The following is a 22822-nucleotide window of genomic DNA, read 5'->3' as shown; positions in this document are numbered from 1 at the left end:
AACCAGCACAAGCATCGGGAAGGGGGACAGAAGTTGCAGCTGAAGCCTGGCCTCTTCCCCGCCCCACACGGAAGGCCGAGGGCTTGAGGGGGATTTGAGCCACACAGGAGGGGGAACCCTACGGGCCCAGTGGAGCCGGGGGTGGGGGCTGCCTTTCCAGCTCCTGCCAGGCCATTGTCCCCTCCTCCGCCTGTAGCTCTGCGTGACTGCTGAATGTAAACCCTGGATGGATGGCTTGCCTTCTCTCTTTGGAGGCTGCTGGCTGAAAAGCAGAAGACGACCGTAGATTTATACCCCACCTTTCTCTCTGAACCAGAGACTCAGAGTGGTCACAATCTCTTCTACCCCCCCCCCCCCACACACAACAGACACCCTGTGAGGTGGGTGGGGCTGAGAGAGCTCTTACAGCAGCTGCCCTTTCAAGGACAACTCCTGTGAGAGCTCTGGCTGACCCAAGGCCATTCCAGCAGCTGCAAGTGGAGGAGGAGTGGGGAATCAAGCCCGGTTCTCTCACAGATAAAAGACTAACCTCACATCGGAAGATGACTCCTGCTGGATCCAGCATCCTTTCTCACCCAGCAGCAAACCAGGAGCCCAGGAGGAGCCCTCTGTGCACACAGCATCTCGGAGAGATGACTTCTTCAGAACAGACAGGCTCCCTTTAGCTTAGCCGTCAGTGACTGGGCTGGTCTTCCACGAATCTTTTACAGCCATCTGGGCTTGCAGCCATCCCTGTACCTGCTCCGCTGCTGGCAGGGAACGCCACCATTTAAGGACTCCTTGAATAAAGAAGCTTGTTCCTTGTGGCTCCCCTGAATCAGTTGCCCATTGCCCTTCACTGGGCGCCCCGGGAGTCCAGTTATCTGAAGAAGGGGCGGAGGACTTTCCCCAGCCTTTTGGAGATGCAGCAGCCAGCACTTAGGCAACTGGCTGTGACTCCACATTGTCTCACGCACAGAAAGGCCACCTCCTCCAGGTGCCGGGTTCAATTCCTGGCAGGATCCCATTGAAAGAGACCAGGCGGCTGGGCTGGTGGTGAAGACTGTACTGTCAAAAGCTGCTGCCGCCACCACCACCACCACCACAATCCCTGGGGTGCCTCTGCCTTGCAGAAGGAAGGAGTCCAACAGCATCTGGAGCAGATCAAAGAACAAGACTTCCCTCCTCCCACCCGCACAGCCAGAGGTGGCACCTTCAGGGGGGGGGGGGGCTGAGCCAGCCAGTCTCGCAGCCTGACCTCCCTCACAGGGTGGTCAGGAGACTGGGGGGGGGGCACCCTGCACAGATCCCTGAGGCCAGTCGGGGGGGGGGGGAGGGCTGGGCTTGGAAGAAGGGCGTTCTCTGCAACCGCACGGTCTTTATTTCAGTGCCAATATTACAGATACAACACAAACGTCCCAGGAGGAGAACGAATCCAAATGGAATCCAGGACTCAGACAGGAAATGAAAAGGGCCGAGGGGGAAAGCGACTCTGAGGCTTCCTGCAGGCAGGCGAAGGGGAGGGCTCCTCCTGGGCACCTCACCATCTCTCAGGGCCTCACCTAGCAACAAGCATTTCCTCCCCCCCCCCCCGGAGTTCCAAGCTGCTGAGAGGGCTGCTGGCGGGAGAGCATCCGTCCATCCCCCCGCCTTGGGAGTGAGGCAGCAGCCAGGACCTGCTCACCTCCAGCCCCACGTTCTGCAAGGAGGGCTTGTCCAGAGAAAAGCAGGTCCCACCAACCCACACGCCCCCCCCCCTGCTCAGATCCAAGCCACTACCCTGCCCGGGGTGGGGTGGGGGATGCAGTCAAGCGTAGAAAAGGCCCCCCAACACCAAGGAACCCCCAAGACGAAGGATCCAACTCAGCATCCTTGGAATCCGTTGCCAACGTGAAAGTGCCTGACGAAGTCACCCAGCCACGGCCCGCCCCACCACCCTGCCCTGCCCCCCTGGAGAGAAGACAGCTGCTCAGATGGACGGACGGAGGGGAGTGCGGGTGCTGCCCCCCCCTCCGCCTCCCCAGCAGCAGTGGGGCCTTGGCTTCTTCTGAGGCAGGGACGGCTCAGCAGCCCGGTGAGGAGAGGAGACACAGAGAGAGAGAGAGAGAGAGCGCAAGTGTCTGAAGAAAGAGATGCTTCCGTCCAGGTGAGCGAGGCAAGTCCTCCCGCTCCACAGCAGCGGCTCTCCTCAGCTCCCCGGGGGGCGGAAGGCATGGTGCAGTCGGGGGGGGGTGTCTGGAGTCACAGTGCCCTGCCCAGAGTCTCTTCGGTCACACAGGCGGGGGGTGTGAGAGGGCGGGGCCAGAGCTCATTGCCAGGACTGAGGGGGGAAATTGTTGACTTCCGCCAGGTCCTGCATGGCAGCCCCCTTGTGATTATACGTCAGCTTGATCCGCATGCGGAGCTGTTGCTGCAACGAGAACGGGAGGAGGAGAGGTGAGCATCTCCCCTCAAAGTGCTCCGAGAGCAGGAAGGGGTCCCAGGAGACGTCTCCGGCACCGCCCAAGAGGACTGCAGGGCTCCAAAGGAACCAGGAAGCTCTTTGTTGTGCCAGGGGAGGGGAGGGGCGCTCTCCCCATGCTGCTCCATCCAGCCCAAGGGGAACAGAAGATCTTGCTGGAGTGGCAGCCACTCACCTTCTGTGGGTTCAGGACTTTGATGACCTGGGTGAGGGTCCCCGTGTTAAATGCAGGGATGACGCTGCTGCTGGGAGACAGGAGCTGTAGCTGGAATGTCTGAGGAAGGAGGGAAGGAAGGAAAGGAGGGTGACGCTCTCGCCTGGGCTCCTTCGGGAGGGAAGGAGGGAGGCCTCCGGGCCCACAAGTGGGCTTCACCCAGCCCTCTGCATCACGGGGGCAGCTGGCCTCTGGTTGCAAGACTGCCCCCCCTCCTGCTCCAGATGACAGCAAAGATGGGGCTCCAAAGAGGCACCTCCCACCCCCTCGCTGCAGGGGCCCCCTGGAGGAGGCACCAGCAAAAGCCCCCACCCCAAAGGACCACTCGCCTTTGGTACCGCAGCCTGGAAAACAAAGTCTGTCATGTCCAGCTCCGTGCTGTTCACGGCCTGGATTGTGATCACGGTGACGCTGGCGTTGGTGTTGGAGCGCTCAAAGGCAAAGTCGATCTTCAGCCCGTTCTTGCTGTAGGCGGTGATTGTGGGGATGCCTGTTAGGGAAGAGCACCCCTCAGAGCCGGCCGGAGCTGCTGCTGCCCTTCCTTGCCCCATCCGGAGCAGCCGCCCCCGCCACCTCTAACCCTCTCCCAAGGAGGGCGTGGGCCGACGTTCCTACCGGCAGCAGTCATGTCGTTGAAGATGGGCTGCGAGGGAAGGCCATCCAGCAGGAAGGGGGGGTGCGGCATCTGCGGGGCGGGGCTGGAAGCACCTACAGCAACAGCAGCAGCAGAGAGAGGGAAGCAAAGGCAGGGGTTGCAGCTGGCCTGGCCCACTCAGAGCCGCCTCCTTCCAGCAGCGGAAGGCCAGCCGGGGCAGGGGAGCCACGAGGACTCCTCTCCCCGCAGACCCAACCCAAGCCCCCCAGCACCTCACCGGTTGGGTTGAGATCCCCCAGGAGGTCAAGCAGTTCCCCACCAGCAGAAGTCGGCTTGTGTGCAGGGGCTGTTGAGATCACTGGCGTAATGTCGTTGCTCCCCAAAAGGTCCAGCAGATCATTTGCCTGAGGAGAAACAACCAATCAAGCCACGCCAAGCCAGCCAACACACCTCCCTTGTCTCTGCCTCAGACCCTTCAGAAGGCCCCGAAGACACCACCACAGGCCCCTCCCACAAGCCCTGACATGCGTTCAGCCCTCCCCTCTCGAAGGGCCTCTGCACAAGAACCGGCTCTGCGTGCTTCGGAGGAACATAAGAGAAGCCATGTTGGATCAGGCCAATGGCCCATCCAGTCCAACACTCTGTCACACAGTGGCAACATTTATATATATATATACACACACACACATACACACACACTGTGGCTAATAGCCACTGATAGACCTCTGCTCCATATTTTTATCTAAACCCCTCTTGAAGCTGGCTATGCTTGTAGCTGCCACCACCTCCTGTGGCAGTGAAGAAGGACTTCCTTTTATCTGTTTTAACCAGTCTGCTCAGCAATTTCATCGAATGCCCACGAGTTCTTGTATTGTGAGAATACAAGGATTTACCTCTTCTGTTACCTGGCTGCTGGCCTGAGGCAGGAGGCTTGGTCTCCAGGACCACTGGCTCCGCCTCCCCTCTCGAAGGGCCTCCACATGGGGCTCCACACAAGAACCAGCAGCTTCTGCGTGCTTCGGAGGGTCCCTTACCTGGCTGGTGGGCTGCAGGCCTGAGGCAGGAGGCTTGGTCTCCAGGACCGCTGGCTCTGCCTCTCCGTTGGGCTGAGTGACATCTGTGGGGCCATTGGTGGTGAGCTTCTCCATCACCGGCATTCTTTCCAGTAATGCTGACCTGCAAGACAGCAAAGGTGTGGCCGTCCAGCTCCACAGGCAGCCTCCAAGCCCTGCAGCTGCCTTTCTGCTGACCAAGACGCCATTCCGTGTGGAGCACCCAAGCCAACTCCCAGCAGCAGGCAGGAAGAGGGCACTGCTCCTGGTCAGATGGGGCCATGCCTGGAATGCTGCAGACTCCTCACCAGGTCACCACTGCCCTCTGGAGGCAATCTGACAAGGGTATCTCAAGGGAAGTCTTGGACCACTGTGAGGCCGCCCACACCACCAAGAGGCCCTGCCAAGGGACCCCCTCCCACGCTCACCTCATGTGATCGTACTTCTTGAACAAGGCATTGTACTCCACTGCCCTCTGCTGGAGCTCCACGTCAATGCTGCTGCCGTATATGGACACCACCTTCTTAATGCGGCTGGAGAGGAGCAAGGACAGCACTGCTCAGCCTCTAAGCTGCACCCACAGAAACGTCAGACGGGACAGGCTTCCCGTGGTCACTGGATTCTAACCGCTGCGTGCCACTATTCGCCCCTCCATGCTGTGTGCCATCGTGGCCAGCCTACCCTACAGTGAGGCTTAGGCCACGATGCCCTCTTGTCTCTTAAGTGCAAAGAGCAGGTACAGTCTGGCCAGGACTGCGCTCTCTTTCCTCCTTCAGCCCTGCCTAGGGCAGCCCTCCCTGTATGGCAACAAGGAGGCAACATGGGTCCCTGGGAACAAGATGGGCCTTGGCCGTCCACACAGAGGAAGAGGAGGGTTCTTGAGAAAATGGAGCTACAGAGGATTCTGTGCCTCAGAAGGGAACCTTCAGGAAGCACTGAATCATCAAGACCAGGTCATGTCCCCAGAGCAGCCAACCGAAAGGAACTCACTTGACTGTGCAAGCAAACCGCGTGGACAGCTTCATGATTGCCGTGAGGGCATAGCCTCGGGTGACAGATGCTGTCATGTTGGAGATCAGGACACTTTCCAAAACATCAAGAACTTCATCCTCCGTGACCTGAGCAACCAAAGGCCAACACGTGAAAGGTCCTGCAAGAAGAGCTGTTGGCCCCTCTGCCCCCCCCACAAGATGTGCCCCATTCCTTCTTCTGCAGGAATACCTGGATTGGCTCCTCCTCTTCACATTGACCAGACACCAAAAGGTCTCCATACTCTCCTATGCACCAGGAAGCCACCTGCACCAGAGGTTGCTGGCAGAGGTAAGAAGCAGATCTCAGGTGAGCATGTCAACAAACAGCTCAAAGCTCATACCATCTAGCAGCCACACCACTCTCTCTTTGGCAGTGCAAGCAGCATTACTCAGAGCACTTACTTGTGAGTAATCACCCAGAATGGCTTTGTAGAGTCTCTGGACAGTGTAAGCATGCATCTCCACACTATTGGTGATCAGCTGGATGAGATTAGGTACTGCATCATCACGCACGTAACTCCCTGCCTGGAAGGAGGAGACCAAAGATGCAAGAGGAGTTGACAAGCTGTCAAGAAAAGCTCAAGGGGAAGTTCTGAGCGCTGATTTGAAGTGGACACAGCAAAAACCCAAATGACCTGCATAACTGATTAAATGATTAGTTTATACGACTGAAAGTCTTTTGTACAAAAGAGAAATACAAAACATTCTTATACATTAATATCAAATATATGAATTGTACAAAAGTATCTTCACAGTGCAGAATATATCTTCTAAGCTAGTTGGGAGCATTGAGAGAAACAAGTAAGAGACGGCACCGCTTCTTTTGGATGAGAACTCAGCTATATTGACCATGCTGAAAGAAAGTCTACATTCTGAAATGGGACATCTATCTTTGAATTTCATCTTCATTTCTGACATATATTCAGCACTATGAAGGTAATTTTGTACAATTCATATATGTTTGCTTTTGATGTGTAAGACTATTTTGTATGTCTATATCCATTTATTGGATTATATGAATTACATCACAAAGAGGCATTCAGTCGTTACACAGTCCGTTTGGGTGTTTGCGGTGCCCTTCCTGTGCTGTTCACTTTTTTGCTCTGCTCAGGTTTGGAGTGGGAAGCGATGGAGGCTGCCTCAGCCAGCGACAGCACTCCTGTTCCGGAAGCCCCCCCCCCCCCCGGTGCTCTTCTAGACCCTCTAGCTGCCGAGGGTTCTGTCCTCCCGCAGCCCTCTGGGGTCTTCCTGCTGCCGCCACTATTAAATCCATTCTCTGGCCCTTTTGGCCTGACAGGACCTTTTGATGTTTTAAAGATGCATATGTTGTTACATCTCTGCTTTAAGATGGTTACACTTTGGAGGTTTATTATTATTATTATATGGGCTTAGTTGTTCTCTCTTTCCCCTGTAAACTGCTGGAGAACCAGTTCTGGGTTCAGGGCAGAACAGAAACAGCCAGTTTCTACCCTGCCTTGGAGACTTTAGATGCTTCAGGCACATGTTGAATGAACGCTGGCTGACGACAAAGCCACCCATGCTGGAGCCAGGAAGCAGCCTTCCCCCCCCCCTCACCTCGCCCACCCTTCATTCCAGAAGGACATGGTCAGAAGTGCTTAACCCGGAGGGAAGGAGGGTGGGAGGCGGGGAGGGTGGCGGGGGGAAGGTGTGCTGATCCCAGGGCATGAATCGACTTAAGAGCAGCAGACCTTGAATGAGGCCCAGAGAAAAGGGTGGGCAGCGCAGATGCTGCATCACCCCCAGCAACTGTTAGAAGAAGGCAAGCCCCCCCCTCCCCCACTTCCACTGGCTGAAGCCTCCAAGGGACTGTTCATGGCCCCCTCCTGAGAAGCCTCAACTGGAGGTCAAAAAACCAGCAGGATCCTGCCGCTCCCCAAAGGGCAGCTAACAAAAGGCACCCCCCTCTCCAGAACAGTCTAAGGGTCCGGAGGCTGCCAGGACAGACGGAGCACCACTGTGCTGGCCGGGGACAAAAGGCGCACCCCCAGCAGCAGGTCCAACCTCAGCAGCTAAGGCAACTGTAGCTGGGGGTGGTCAGCATCCCGCTGACCACTCCAGAGCTCTGGACCACCTCCCAGGGGCTTCACACCATGGTGGAACAAGAGGGGCAGTGCCAGTGCCTGGGCTTTCGGAGAGAACCCTTCCATGGCCACACCCAGGCTGAAGCCTGATTTACCACCTCCCCCAGCCGGCCCAGAGGGGCTGCGGCTGCCATGGACAAATGCCACTGCACCCCAGGGGGCTCCTTCCTCAGGCCCCACTGAGGAATGCCAGGAAGACGCGTACACAGGCACTCCTCCCCAGGAACGTCTCACCTCTCGGCCCTGTGCCACTTGCAACTCCACCCCGGATCACCCTTCCAGATGCCCCTCCACATACCTGGGCTTTAATGGAGTGTAACATCCACACCCCACCAGGAAAAGTACAATGACTGTTTTCAGCAGCAGCAGATATTGATGGCACCACAGATTTAGCTCTGCTAAACTAGTTAAAACCAGCAGTGGGATTAGTTGGGAAATCTCCGGTGCCTGGGCAATGGTGGGATCAGCCCTGCGGGTGAGCCTGTAGCTGATGGGGAGGCAGAGTCTCCACACTCCCAGGGCAGCGGCCTCTAGACTGCAAGTGGACTGTGGCTTCTGGGCTGCCGCTGGAATGCAGCATGAGGGCAGTCCCACCTTGAAAGTGTTACAGGCAGTGAGGCTTCCCCATTGGCTAGAGCGGCCAGAGCTGTCTAAGGGTCACACAAACAGCAGGAACTACTTTATCCAAGCCAGACTACTGGGCTGATGAGCTCAATTATTCTGCAGCTGGAATGCTAGTGGCCAGTCAAGCCTCAAGGCAGATAAGGACCTCTCCAGCAGTGCTGCCGGGAATCCTGGGAACTGAGTCCGAGATTTCAGAAATGCAAAGACCTGCAATTCCACGGAGCTATGTTCCACCCAACCCTTCCCTCCCTCAACGGGAGTCTTTTCTTGAGATCTACACTGCTACCATCTGACTTCCATAGCCCTAATCCAAGCACCAGAAAAAGCATAACATGCAGCAATCCACCCTGGTCTTCACAGGATCCCTTGTGCGCAGACTGGCCCTTCCAGGAGCGCTTACCGTTGTCAAGACTCTCATGATGGTATCTATGTGCCAGCGCTTGGAAGGAGCATATCTGGAAAAGCAGCAGAGGGCACTGGGTGAGGAAGGAGGCCCCTGCCCAAACACTTGGTCTGGACAGCCACAAGGGCCAGGTACCCACTCCCCCCACCCGCCCCAGGCCAACCCCCCGCAGCAGCCCTTTGACTCGCCTTGTGGGATCCTGCTCCGGCTGGGTCTGCAGGTACACTGCTTTAGCCGCCTTAAGGCACAGCAGCTGACTTCCAAGGTGCAAACAGGACCACCATAAAGTCACCAACTGCTGTGTCAAGCCCTTTATTGAAACACTGAAAACTGCAAGCACAGTGGAAGCGGCAGCACTCCCCACCATAACAAAACCCAGAGGAGCCGTTGCAGCCAGTGTGGCAATAAGCCAAAGCACAGGGGGAGCGGGTGAGTTCTGAGGTGTGCTGGCCCAGCAGACAACCCTGAACTGTTGCTGCCCAAGAACAGGTGGGGGTAGAACAGGGCTTGCTAAGCAGCAGCAAGCAAGCAATGGAACAACCATTGTGATTCAGCTGGGTTGGAGGAAGGTGCTGGAAGTGCTAACAAGGTGAGTGTTAATTTTACTTTTTTTAAACAGCTGGACAGCATTAACAGAGGTTGTTGTGTGAGAGAACTGTGTGAGTGCTTGGAACCTGCTGGAGAGGGGTTTCTTCTTGCTTCTCTGTGTGCCTTTTGTCTGGTTTGTTGCTGAGGGAGAAGGGACTGTTGACCTGGAGGTAGTTGCTGGCCCCAATCTTTTACTGTTTCTCTGGCTGTTGAGTCAGAGGTGGGGGCTGTGAGCCTTTAAACTGCTAGGCTCCTTTGCCATGAGCCTGTGGCTCTTAGCCTGGGGGCCCTGCAGGAAGCTCCTCACAAGTAGTCTCAAGAGACAATTTGGAGTGGAGCTTTCAAGGAAATCAAGATAAACAGAACTAATTTTGAAACAGATTGCAACAGCATGGCTGGTGAGGGAGCTGAGGCAGTGATGTCTAAGGTCTGCGGGATGTTTGTATTCTTACCTGAGGGTAGCAGCAATTACACTTGCAGCAAGTGTAAGTTGGTAGCCCTACTGGAGGAGAAGATACAGGGACTTGAGACACACTTGTCCACAGTATAGTGTATAAGGGAAGGTGTGGATTTCATGGACAGAATGCATGAAGTGCTCTTAAGAGGGCAACAGGGGAAGAGTTAATGGAGGAGAACCCATCACAGAAGGAGGGCGCTTGGAAAAATGTAACCAAAAGGAGCAGGAAAATCAGGAAACATTCTGAGCTTCTTCTGCTAAGCAATTGGTTCCAGGATCTCCCTATAGATACTGATTCTGAATCCCTGGAACAAATGCTACTTCCCTAGCCTCCACGAAGCTTGAAGGAAGCTTCTCAGGCCCCCATGATGAAAGGACTCGAGTTTCTGCTCCCTAATACAGGAAGAGGTGGGTGCTGGTAATTGGGGGTTCCGACTCAGAGGGGTAGAGCTCAAAGTGTGTCAACTGGACTTGTCATCTCAAGAAGTATGCCCTCTACTGGGTGCACGCATCCAAGATGTGACTGAAAGGGTAGGAAAAAATGTCAAGCCCATGGATTATCCTTTCTTGCTGATCCACGTGGGAACAATAAGTTCAGGTACAGCCTAAAAGAGACTATGTGGCTCTGGGTAAGAAGGTGAAGGACCTGGGAGCCAGGTTGTGTTTTTGTTAGTTGCTCCTTTCAAAGGCTGTGGCTTAGGATGGGAAAGAAGGATACGGCAAAAAAAATGACTGGTTATGTAGATGGTGTCATCAAGAAAAGTTTGGATTTTCGGATCATGGTTTACGCTTTTGGGATTAAGCTCTTCTATTGAGAGATTGTTTGCACCTCACAAAGGCAGGGAAAAATGTGTTTGGTAAGAGACCTGTTAATAAGGAAGGCTTTAAACTAAATCATATGTGGGAGCGAGGTGAAAATTCAAAGCCCAGTATGATCCCAATAACTGGGGAAAGGCTTATGTTTTGCAGGGAGTGGCACACAGACTAGGTAACATTAATGTGCGGGTAAGTGCAGAAACGAAAACCTCAGGGGGCATAAAACATGGATTCCGATGTCTCTATGCTAATGTGCAGAGTATGGGAAACAAGCAGGAGGAACTGGAAGTCCTAATAGGGGAAGGGGACTACAACCTAAGAGGCATTACTGAAACCTGGTGGGATGACACTCACAATTCGAATATTAGGACTGAGGGGTACAACTTATTTAAAAAGGACAGACAAGTAAGGAAGATTAGATAATTAGATAATTTTAGATAAGATTAGATAATTAGAAGGGTGGAAGCATAGCATTATATGTGAAGGATGTATACACTTGTGAGGAAATATGTGAATCTGAGCATGGCACTTCAGTTGAGAGTCTCTGGATAAAAATAAAAGGAGTAAGAATAGTGTTGTTATACTGCTGTAGACCACAAAGCCAGGCAGAGGACTTGGATGAGGCGCTCCTAGAACAGATTACAAAGTTCTCAGAGACACAGTGGTCATGGGAGATTTCAGTTACCTGGACATCTGTTGGAAGTCCAACTCTGCTAAAAATGAAAGATCAAATAAATCCCTGACTTGGTAAAAGGCTTGGAAACCTAATAAGGAGGGATTTAAACTAAATAGTACAGGGAAGCGAAACAATAATTCAAAACCTTGTACAATGCCCATAAGAAAGAATGCCCTGAAGAAAAGATGCTGAACGTGGAGAGGGAAAACAAGGGGAAATGAGAGGGAAACAAGGGGATCTGCTATCTTGGACTTGATTCTCATGAACAGGGAAGAACTAGTTGAAGAGGTGAAAGCAGTGGGCACCCTGGGTAGCAGTGACCATATGACTTTGGAATTTACAGCCTTGGGGAAGGGAAAAGCTGTATGTAGCCAGACATTTGGTTGGACTACAGGAAAGCAAATTTTGACACACTTAAGAGTTATGCTGGGTAAAATATAACGGCCAGAAATACTTAAGGAGATGGGAGTTCAGGAGAGGTGGGAGTTTCATAAAAGCAAAATATTGAAAGTACAAACAATTCCTATGAGAAAGAAAACTGGGAGGAGCCTTAAGAGCCCAGGTGGCTCCATCAACAGCTCTCCAAAGACCTGAGAAATAAAAAAGACTCATTTAGGAAATGGAAGGAGGGCCTTAGAACCAAGGATGAGTATAAATAATCAGTGCTTGTAGAAAAAGAGTTAGGAAAGTTAAAGTTCAGTATAAGCTTGGGCTAGGGAAAGATACTAAAAACAGCAAAACAGAGTTTTTTTCTTATGTTCAAAAAAAGAAAAAGAGCAAGGGCATCGTAGGCCCATTGCGAGGACAAGAAAGCGAAACTGTAACAGGTAATGAAGAGAGCGCGGAACTGCGCAATTCCTACTTTTCCACAGTCTTCTCTTGTGAGGGAAAAGATGCTCAACATGGCAAAAACGGAACGTTTGACGAGAGTAGGGAGTTGCAACCTCAGATCAGCCAGGGGTAGGACACAAACACCTCGTTTCTTTAAATGAAACAAAGTCCTCAGGGCTAGATGAACTGTATCCAAGGGCACTAAAAGAATCTGCGGATGTAATTTCTGAGCCTCTGGCCATTATATTTGACAATTCTTGGAGAGCAGGTGAGGTGTCAGAAGACTGGAAGTGGGCAAATGTTATCCCCATCTTCAAGAAGGGAGGATCCAGGTAACTAGTGAACATATGAACATATGAAGCTGCCTTATACTGAATCAGACCCTTGGTCCATCAAAGTCAGTATTGTCTTCTCAGACTGGCAGCGGCTCTCCAGGGTCTCAAGCTGAGGTTTTTCACACCTATTTGCCTGGACCCTTTTTTGGAGATGCCAGGGATTGAACCTGGGACCTTCTGCTTCCCAAGCAGATGCTCTACCACTGAGCCACCGTCCCTCCCTTAGTGACCTGTCAGTTTGACGTCTATTCCTGGAAAAGTTTTAGAACAAATCATCATTTAGTTGGTCCTTGAACATTTAGAAAAGATGGCTGTGGTTACTAAGAACCGGCATGGATTTCTCAAAGAAAAAAAAAGTCATGCCAGACTAACCTTATCACTTTTTGATTAAATTCCTACCTTGCTAGATCAGCGGAATGTTGCAGACATAGTTTATCTTGACTTCAGTAAGGCTTTTGATAGGGTTCCACGTACTCTTGTTGACAAGTCGGTAAAACATGGTTTGGATCCTGTTACTGTTAGGTGAACCTGTAACTGGTTGACAGATCGCACCCCAAGAGTGCTTGTGAAGGGTTCCTCATTCTCTTGGAGAGGAATGATCTGTCCAGGGACCTGTTTTGTTCAACGTCTTTATCAATGATTCTGATTAAGGAATAGAAGGAATGCTTTTTAAACTTACTAATGATTCTAAATTGGGAGGGGTAGCCAATACAGTATACAGGATGATCTTCACAGGCTGGGAAACTGGGGGAGGCTAGTCTTGGCAGTTGTATGTGAGAAAAGGATCTAGGAGTCTTACAGCACAATCTGGGGGGGGGGGGAGTCTTTTGGGAGCAGACGAGCGGCTACATGGGCGCAGGAAGGGTTTGCACCGACATACGACTGGCACCGCCACAGTGGAGAGGAGTTATGTGGGCGGGGGGGCTGCCCGAGAACCACGCTGCCTGAGGGCTGTGCCCGAGCGTGGGTGGAAGTGAGGCGGAGCACGGTGTTCAGGTGGGGGAGGGGGTGGAGTTGGGGGTGCAGCCTGGCTTAGGCGGCTTCCTGAGCAGTTCGGCCCATGACACGCCCCCCCCCCCCCCCCCCCCCGAGAGGCGTAACATTACGTTGGCAAAAATAGCAGCATGTCCCAAAGGCACTCATTGAAACCAAAAACAAAGGTCACCTCCACTGCTGAAGAAGCTCGCAAACCCCTTAGGGAGCGCCGTGATTGCCTCACCAATCCCCTCATGCCTCAGGCTGACGAGTCCCCTCCCCAGCACCCAATCGCGGTCTCCCCCCATCCCTGACTGTCATGAGCCAGGACTGGCCAATGGGGGGGGTGGGCTGGCCCTCCCCACCGGCTGCCTCGACCTCCCTTGCATGCCTCCGCCATGGTAACCGTCTCCCTCACAGCAAGCTACACCTCTCCCCTCCCTACGCTTCAGTGTGCCGAAGCCCTCAGGAAGTCTACTAGCAGCGCGGCAGCTACGTCACTGCCGGCTGCCACTTATGTCTGGATTGGGCTCTTAATGGACCATTCATTGATCATGAGTCAGCAGTGTGATGCAGTAGCAAAAAAGGCAAATGCAATTTTCAGCTTTATCAACAGAAGTATAGCATCCAGATCACAAGAAGCGATGATATTGCTTTACTCTGCTCTGGTTAGACCTCACCTAGAATAGTGTTCTGTTTTGGGCACAGCAATTTAAGAAGGAGATAGACAAGCTGGAACATTTCCAGAAAAGGGCAACAGAGATGGTGAGGGGTCTGGAGACAAAGTCCTTTGAGGAAAGACTGAGGGAGTGCTGGGTATGTTTCGCCTGGAGAGGTGATGACTGAGAAGTGATATGATCACCATCTTCCTTGAAGGGCTGACATATAGAGGATGGTGTGGAATTGTTTTCTGTTCCCACAGAAGGTCAGACAAAAACCAACAGGTTGAAATTAAACCAAAAGAGTTTTCAGCTAAACATTAAGACCTTCCTGACTGTTAGGGCGGTTCCTCAGTGGAACAGGCTTCCTTGGGAGGTGGTTGGCTTTCCTTCCCTGGAGGTTTTCAAAGAGAGGCTAGATGGCCATCTGACAGCAGTGCTGACTCTGTGACCTTGGGCAGATCATGAGAGGGCGGGCAGGAAGGGCTGCATCAGTGTTCAGTTCTCGTGGCCCTTTCTTACACACCTAGGGAAATCCTGATCACCACACTGGGATCAAGAAGAAATTTTTCTCCAGGCCATTTTAGCCAAGGATCCTGAAGGAGCTTTTTGCCATCTTCTGGGCATGGAGCATGTTTCACTGGGTGTGCGGTGGCGGGGGGGAGGTGTTTGTGAGTCTCCTGCATTGTGCAGGGCTTTGGACTAGATGACCCTGGAGGTTCCTTCCAACTCTAGGATTCTATCATTCTAACTGGTTCTCCTTGATTACTAGGGCCGGGGCCTTTTCTGTTTGGCCCCAACCTGGTGGAACTCTCTGCCTAATTCCATCAGGACCTTATGCAATTCCAACGGGCCTCAAGGCAGAAATGTTCCACCAGGTCTTCAAGTTAAGGATAGTGACAGTTTCTGTCCTGGCTGCTGCCCTTCTCTGTTCTTCATTCTTGCTCCCCCTGCATTGTAGCCAGCAATCTGCAAATCTGGATAATTAATATATTAGTATCGCCATCCGTTTTTAAAATGTATTTCTATGTTGTTCTTTTTTGCAAATGTTTTTAATGCTTCTGTACATCACACATCGACCAGGTAGGGCAATTTATAAATCTAACTAACAGCAACTGCAAAAACAACCCCCGTCTTTGAATGTCTTACTTCTCTGCTGCAAGGAATATTCCTGATGCACAGTCCGCCTTGAACTCCGGCTCACAGGAATCCAGGAAATATAGCAACTCCTTCATCATCCCTCGGATGTTGTTCCCATTCACAAGAGCAAAGCTCAGCTCCATGGCTCGCCTGCAAAAGGGGGCAGAGAGACACTCTAAAGCCATGCCTGCGGCCTGCTGCCTCAGCCCTCAACAGCCAGAGTCTCTCCGGGATAGTGGGTGTGGTTCTCTGCTGATGCTTCCCTCTCTGGCTTCATCCTGCAACACCAGCCCTGACCCCTCCCCCTCCGGAGGCTGCGGAGCACCCAAAGATCCTGCTGAGCTGGCTCTTATGAAAGACATGATTACTGTTGTTGTTATTTAGACTTTTAAAATGCTGGCCCTGCGGGGCAGGTTCAGGGCACTGTGCAACATTTCACAACAAGAAACATTAAAAACAATCAAAGAATCAAAGTATAAAAACAACCACAATATACAAAGAAGCATAAAACCTATAAATGAGGCCTCACTGTACAAATCTGACCCTCAACGGCAAGTGAGAAGGAAACTAAGTGGCCAAATTGCTACTCAAAACCGTTGCTCTCCTCAACCATCTGCTTGGCAGAACAGAACATCTCTCCTTGCAGGGCCTGCTGCGGAATGAACTGTCACGAGCCCCACAGGGCTCCAATGCTGCTCAGCAGAGAGTTCCACCAAGCGGGAGGACTGCGGCTTTGGGCCAGGGAAGCGCTTTTAGTGCCAAAGAGCAGAGTGGCTGGCTGGGGGACAGGAGATCCCGTGGAGAATGTGGGTTCTGCTACCTCAGCTGCCGGCCCCTGGAAGCAAACACCTGCTGCTGCCTCTGACCATTCTGGAGGGCTACATCTCATGCCCCTCAGAAGGCCCCTCCCCACAGGCTCCTTCCCATACCAACTCTCCACTCTCATTGCTCACTCATCTTGTGTAATGTCGCCCCCGCCCCCCGTTCGACAACGAAAAGATTGAGTTTTACAGCAAATGTCACATTCACAACTCTCCCTACAGAATCTTTGCTCTCCTGGTCTTCAGACTTGGGCAACCTGAGGCTGTGGCACAGATGCAGGAGAACCAAACTGGGGAAGTCAGCAAAAATTAAGAAGCAGACAGAAGCACTTGGTTGGACTCCATACCCAAAGTAGGGAGAAACGAGACACAGAGCGAAGAAAGGGCAGTCGAACTGAGGCTGAGCACCAGGAGAGAGCAACAAGAGCTGCACCAGGATGCCACTCACCTCTTGATGGAGACGTCCAGGTCCTTCAGGCAGTCCACTATGGTACTCCTGTGCCTCTGGACAGCATTGTGGTCAGTCTGCACAGTCTTCAACAAGGATGTCAAAGCGACATACCTAAGAGAGAGGAGCACAGCAGCCATTCTGCATCACCACCAAGGTGAAGAGATTGGTCTCCTGCTCCGGAGGGAGCAGCAGGTGGAGCTTGCAAAAACCACTTCTGTCAGCCCCCAGGTGACTTGCTCCAATCTTCTGCATCTAAGGCCTAGCACATGCAAAACTAAAGCTTCATTTCTAGAAGGGCTGAGCCTCGCTTGGTAATCTTCTGGAGCCCATGGCGGCTTCTGTAGGCATGTAGTCCCATGAGGCATACTTTGCCATGTCTAGGTTCACACCGTCTGCAGCTGGTCAGGCCACCCCTTCTAGAAGGAAGGCAGCACCCCCTGCCACTTCTCCAGAATTTTTGGTGTTATTCCTGGGGAACTGGGGTGTCTGCCAAAGGGCCTGGGCTTGCCCAAACCACAGTGGTTTCCCCAAAGTCTTGGACTCACCTAATATTTTTGTCATTATTGAGTAAGAATCGGCCAAGTATATTAATGGCCAAGACCTGGAGGGGGAGAAAGAGAAAAAGAGAGAGAGAGAGAGAGGTACGAATATACGAGTTCTTGTGACTGGCCAAGCAACAACAAGAGGAAGTGGGGTTTAGAACCAAAGCCAGGGCTGGATACAGGCCAGTTGCCCTAACTATGCTGTGCTGGGGGCCCCCAGACCACCTCCCACACATACCAGGGACGGCAGCCTTGGCCTGCTGTTGCCAGCACCCCTCCCTGACTTCCCTACACCCTGCTGCAGGTATCCTGTGGTGCCTTCACTACCAGCTGGTCTCCAGTGAGCAAGTCTGACAACCACTGGAGAGACAGAGCCCAGAAGGCCACCACGGAGGGGAGGGCAAAGACTTCCCCTGCTGTGCCACAGGCTGGGACTAAATCTAATGGGCTTACGTTACAGGAAGGCAAATGTCACATGGGCATTTGAAGAAGCTCTTTAACACTCAGAGAAGTTTGACAATGGAACCAGTTCCAAGGTGGGGGGGGGGGTCAAGACTCCCCTGTGGCTTCTCAAACAGAGGCTGCCTAACTTTTATTGGGGACACCGTAGACTTCTGCCCAGAGCCAGAGACTGAGGGCTACATGTATATTTTCCAGGCCCCCTCTAACATGACACCTAGCCAGGATGCAGCCCAGAAACACAGCAGAACATCTGGCAGGAGAACAATACATACTCTCAGGCCACTCTCAGACTTGATGTCCATAATAGTTAAGACGGTTTCATACAGAATGGCATTGCCCACGTTTTTACTGGTTTCGGTATTGGTGGCCACCTGGAACACAGAGGAAGAGAGCCAGTCTCGTTTGGGAAGTCTGCTTCCTGCACTGGCTGGGCAGGCCTCAGCCCCCCGACTCACTCACCTGGGCTAAGATGTCATTCATGGCTTCACTGGAGTCATCATCGTTTCTCCCAAGAATTCTCAGCAGCCGGAGGATGCGCACCTGTGAGGACCAAGCACCTTTCAGACATGGAGCTCTGGTGCTGAAGCTGGCCACAGGATTCCTCTGCAGTTGTGAGGGCAACCCCCTGCCCATCAGTGCCCACCAGCAGTGGAATCTGGTCACTGAGCCCTTACCTGCAGAAAGGGATCACTGATCCCAGAGACATCATGCTCAGGGGAGTAGCCAGACATGATGAGGTTCTTTAGAATACGAACTAGCTGAGGGACCAGCTGCAAAGAACACAGAACGGTCAGAGACCGAAGAAGGTCTCGTTTGGGAACATCCTTTGTATTATATGCTGATTTTAATTTTTGCACTATGGTTTTATTTTTCTGTGCTGTTTGAGATTATTAAAAACAAAACAAAACCTGAAAAGCAGGACATGAATATCTGACCTAATAAATAATGTCAGCTAGCAAGCATGGGGCTTGGTTTCATTCCGAGAGCCTGGAAGAAAGTCCCAGCCCAGTCCTGATTTCACGGACGGGGGTCTAGAGAAGCCCCCCCCCCCCCGCCCACATGAGTTCAAGTTGCTCTCTTGAGGACATGTCTTACAAGGCACGCTGCACTTCTCCTTATTCTCTGTGGAAGAGACCTAACGTGATGGCAAAGGGGCAGCCCACAGGCCTATGAAGTGGCAGTCTTCTCTTGGGGGGAGGGCTATTGTAAACATGAGTAGGATGAGAGGAAGTGAGGGCACAATGCCTTGCGCACAACTGCTAGCAAGATGTGCAGCTCCCAGACAGCCTCTCCGAGGGGAAAGCTTCATGGCCCTGCCTGATCACCAGCTGAATGCAGCGTTCCCTGCCCAAGCATCAGAGGCCCCACAGAGAGCCCGGACCACTCAGCCATTCGACAGAGACAGACAAAATGGGGCTTCGTTAGGACATTAACGGAGCTGACCACAAGCGTGTTAGACGAGCTGCAGCATTAGAACCATCAGCAGAAAGCCCTCTAGAGGCCTGAGGCAAGCATGCACTCAAAGGGGGAGAAGAGTTAGCGCCTCTTACCTTCTCATTCTAACACACAGCAGGATTCCAAACAGAGAAAAGGAACAAAAGAGACGAAGCAGGCATTAGGCCAAGGAGACTGCTCACAGCATCCTCCTCCTCCTCCTCCACCACCACCACCACCAGGGCATGGGTGAACAGGGCAACCAAGGCAACATCAGAAGCACACATGCAGCCATCTCTTCTGCCAGAGGGCTCAGGGGGTCTACAAAGGCTGGCCGATGGGAGAAATGCTGACCCTCCACTGGTCCAGAATGGAGGAAAGGAAGGCTCCCTCCTCCCTGCTGGGTCTTGTGGAGGCCAAGAAGGCAGATGTAGGCCCACATCCAGGAACAGAAGCATGAGACACACAGCAGAGGACATCAAGCAAGAGGCTTCAGTTCCCAAAGGAGGTCAAACCAAGTGGCCATTTTGCCCTCTGCTCAGACGGAGCACTTGCTGCTATTCTACAGCCTCTCCATCCCCAAGCAGCCCCCACCCCACCTCCACCCTCCGCTGGGTCAAAGCTTCACACTGCTGACGGGAACAGAGCGGCAGGATCAGCACTTACCTTTCTAAAGTGGGCCAGCATGTCTGGGCTTCTCTCACACATTTCAGTGAGCAGGACAACAGAGGTGTGGAGAACACCTGCCCAAAAACAGAGAGAGAGAACAAAGATGGAGCACAGCCAAGCCCCAGGAACATGCCAGAGGGGCACCATCCTCCAGCTGGCATGCTTGTCTCTATGCGCCAGGGTCTCTGGACACAGGAGCCCCAGCATGGCTGCCTGAGGTGACGCCACTCCTCAGCCAAGCAAGCATTTTTACTCTGAGCCTTTCCCCTGGATCATCGCCTCTGGGTGAGAAGGCTGGGCCAGGAGCCCCAGGAGCTGGCAGCACACAGCCTGCTTCCGTCTCTGGCAGGGCCCCAAGCAAAGGCCAGGGACAAAAGCAACAGCAACAGCATCCTCCCTTCACAACACAGGCCAGGCAGGAGGTGCCTTTACATTCACACCATAGCAGTCCAGAAACTGACACGTGGCAGGGCAGCACCCACTGGGTCCTAGAAAAGCCTGCAAGCTGCAAGGCTGGACTGCAACCGTCACCTTCGCTCTGCCAGTCAGGAAAGAGTCACACCACCATTTCCACACTAAAGTCCAGCAAACTGGGAAGGGAAGCTGGGGCCCAGGAACACAAAGTCGGCCGATGCAGGGCTCCCCTGGCTGACACACACACACACACAGGAGCTTCAGTGGACCCCGTTCTCATCACTCTGCTTCCCCCTCCCCACTTCTTAAACAACAACAAAAAAGGAAGCAGCGGGGGGGGGGGGCGCTGCCTTGCTGTTCCTGACTGCTGGTATTACCATGATTTTTCTCATTCAGCAAATTTTTTGTGGCTGGAAGGAACATCTCCATGAGCTCAGGCACCTTCCTGATGACATGAACGGCACACAGGGCTGCCTGCAGAAGAACAAGGGTGGGTGGCAGTCTGGCAGCTCTGAATGCAATCTCCCCCCACCCCCCAGCTGAAAAGCAAAAACAAACACATCTCACTTGCACCCCCCCGCCCCCATCATATGGGCCAGTGAGGACCTCCAGCGGGATGGGCACTCTGTTATCCCCTCCAGAGACAAGCCCAGGGCAAGAGATGTGGCCTGTGGAGGACCTCAGCAGCTTCTCAAGACCAGCCTCACCTAGCCCGGGGCTCCTCCCCCTCCGCTAGCCCATCCCACCTGTACCTTCTCATCCTCAGCCACTCTTCTGCTGCCTTGGGACACACCCCGCCCCCCATCTCCACCACCACCTGTGATTCCTTCTCCCTACAACAGGCCCCCCCACCCCCACTGCCCCAGGTCCCCCAGCTCCATCCAGCTTATGCACAGGAGGAGGAGTCTTTCCTCCAGTGTGGCTGGAGCCAGCAGCTTCACTCCTGCTCCCACGGGACAGCTGCTCACCAAGGACCTGGCAGAAGCAAAGCCCACCCTGCCATCCTCCTCCACAGCAGCAACAGCTCCCCCTCCCATGATGGAGCCCAGGAACCCAAGGAGGAAAAGCCCTCCTAGGAGCCAGATGGGAGCAGCTCGCAGGAAAAGCCAGGAAGACACAGACACTGGCCATTCCAGCCAACGCTGCTGAGCAAACAAGCCAAAGGCTGTTCAAGCTCCACCAACTCTGTGGGGAAAACCAAGTCCTTTGGCAGGTTTCTCTTATCATCATGGGGCCTCCAAGCAAGGCACCCTCCAACAGCTGAGTACCTTTTTCCTCAAGTAAGAGTTGGACGTTTTCAGCAGCTTCTCCACCTCCCCAGCTAGATCACGACACATCTCCGAGGAGCCCATGCAGCCCAGGGTGCAGAGAGCTAGGCCCTGCACATACTGCGTGCTGTGATTAAGGTCACTAGAAGGGAAGGAACACAGCCTGATTAAACATCCAGGCCAGGCACGCCCAGGACAACAACAGCACAAGGGGGCTTGCCTCTCTTCACACAACTGGAAGAGAGATCCAGCAAGAAGCAGAGCTGTTCTGCCTGCCACAGCCTCTGTGCAAATGCCGCACACAGCTCCTCCAGCTAAAAGGAAGTGCCAAGAAAGCTCTCACCACCTGAGATCCTGGTCAGGTAAGGCAGTGTTGAGCTAGTAGGGGGATCAACAATCCTACTCCTCAGTGCACAAGAGCTTCAGACGCTCACAACCTCTGTAAATCCAGCAGAGAGCGGAACATGTGCTTCTGAAAGGCCACCCCACAGGCCAGGCCTCCATGGATCCAGAGGCGGCGGCAGCATCAAGGACTGGGCAGAGCTGCAGCGAGACCACGCTGGCTAACTGCCCCACTGCAGCCTCCCTGGCTCTTTATTCAAGGCGGGAGCTAAAAGCTTCTGCATTATAGCCACTGTCTATGGAGGGGAAGCCAGACCAAGACCCCTCATGCCTGAATCAGGCCTTTGCAGAGCTCCCCAGCTCCACGACAAGCAAGAGCCCCAGAAGCCCAGCAGCGGGACAGAAAGAGGCTTTACTTCTTGATGCAGTTGGTCATGAGAAGGTGGACATCCTGCCTCTCATCGAGCAGCAGCATGGCTCCAAGGTACCCAATCCGCTTGTCCGTAAACTTCTGAGAGGCAATCAGTTTGAGGCACTCCAACTGCAAGAAGGGACACAGAAATGGTTTGCTGCTGCAGCCCTCATCCCAGCCAGTCTGGCCTCTGTCCCAGGGAAGATGCTGGAGCAGATTTTGAAGGGATCAGTCTGCAAGCATCTGAAGCAGGACCAGCCCAGAGCAGCCCCAACCAGCGTTCATCCAGCTGCTGCTTCAAGACTGCTGAACGACTCTTGCTGCAAACAGGCTTTTCCTAATATCCAGCTGGAACCTTCCAACCCTTAATGTAAACCCATCATTGCAAGTTCTATCCTCTGCTGCCAACAGAAACAGCTCCCTGCCATTCTCCTCTATGGGACAGCCCTTCAGAGACTTCAAGAGAGCCATCCTGTCCCCCCCTCCCCTGTCTCCTTTTCTCCAGACTGAACCTTCCCAGGTCCCTTTGCCTTTCTTCCTGGGGCTGCTTGGTCTCCAGGCCCCTGAGCATCCTCATCGCTCTCCTCTGCACCTGCTCCCTCAGCCTCTCCTCCTTGGTCTCCAGGCCCCTGAGCACCCACTCTATATGCCCACATCCTTCCTGAAGGGAGGCCACCAGAACTGCACACAAGACTCCAGGTGCGGTCTGACCAATGCAGTGTGCAGCAGGACTATGACATGAGAAGTTCTCTCAAGTTTATCCACAAACTGAGCCACTGTCTGTTTGTTCATATATTCCATTTTAGATTGCCCTCCCCCACTGAATGGGGCTCAGGGCCGTGTACAATATAAAGTTATTACAATATAAATATGACACTATTTAAAACCATAACATCAGTACTATTCAAAGATGATAAGAAATCCAAAAGAGCCAGCTGCTCACGGGGGGCACAGGGGGGTGGAAGATGGGAGTGCCAGAGAATACAACCAGCATTGTCCTCAACCCAAGGCCAGAGGAACATCTCTGCCTTACAGGCCCAGCGGAACTGCTTCACCTCCTGCAGGGCCC

General features: G+C 53.2%; 1 protein-coding gene across 1 annotated transcript in view; it reads right to left on the bottom strand.

Annotated features, from left to right (window-relative positions):
* Positions 1-2205: 2205 nt before the first annotated feature.
* The window catches only part of AP1G1 (adaptor related protein complex 1 subunit gamma 1), a 34862-nt gene continuing 14245 nt past the window's right edge, over positions 2206-22822 (bottom strand). The window contains exons 3-24 of the mRNA XM_060253940.1: positions 21758-21882; positions 21000-21141; positions 20109-20205; positions 19315-19391; positions 18765-18773; positions 17889-17984; positions 17674-17754; positions 17487-17585; positions 16756-16811; positions 16208-16321; positions 14948-15088; positions 8459-8513; positions 5735-5857; positions 5523-5612; positions 5292-5419; positions 4730-4834; positions 4284-4425; positions 3527-3653; positions 3270-3362; positions 2984-3144; positions 2616-2714; positions 2206-2389 (exon numbers count right to left, since the gene is read on the bottom strand). Coding sequence (XP_060109923.1) covers positions 2288-2389; positions 2616-2714; positions 2984-3144; positions 3270-3362; positions 3527-3653; positions 4284-4425; positions 4730-4834; positions 5292-5419; positions 5523-5612; positions 5735-5857; positions 8459-8513; positions 14948-15088; positions 16208-16321; positions 16756-16811; positions 17487-17585; positions 17674-17754; positions 17889-17984; positions 18765-18773; positions 19315-19391; positions 20109-20205; positions 21000-21141; positions 21758-21882 — 2262 coding nt within the window. The 3' untranslated portion in view covers positions 2206-2287. The remainder of the gene's footprint in view (positions 2390-2615; positions 2715-2983; positions 3145-3269; positions 3363-3526; positions 3654-4283; positions 4426-4729; positions 4835-5291; positions 5420-5522; positions 5613-5734; positions 5858-8458; positions 8514-14947; positions 15089-16207; positions 16322-16755; positions 16812-17486; positions 17586-17673; positions 17755-17888; positions 17985-18764; positions 18774-19314; positions 19392-20108; positions 20206-20999; positions 21142-21757; positions 21883-22822) is intronic.

This window comes from Heteronotia binoei, chromosome 14 (genome assembly GCF_032191835.1).
Source record: "Heteronotia binoei isolate CCM8104 ecotype False Entrance Well chromosome 14, APGP_CSIRO_Hbin_v1, whole genome shotgun sequence".
In the NCBI taxonomy this organism is placed as follows: Eukaryota; Metazoa; Chordata; class Lepidosauria; order Squamata; family Gekkonidae; genus Heteronotia; species Heteronotia binoei.
The sequence above is the reverse complement of the archived record's forward strand: the minus strand, read 5'-3'. Positions and strand labels throughout refer to the sequence as shown.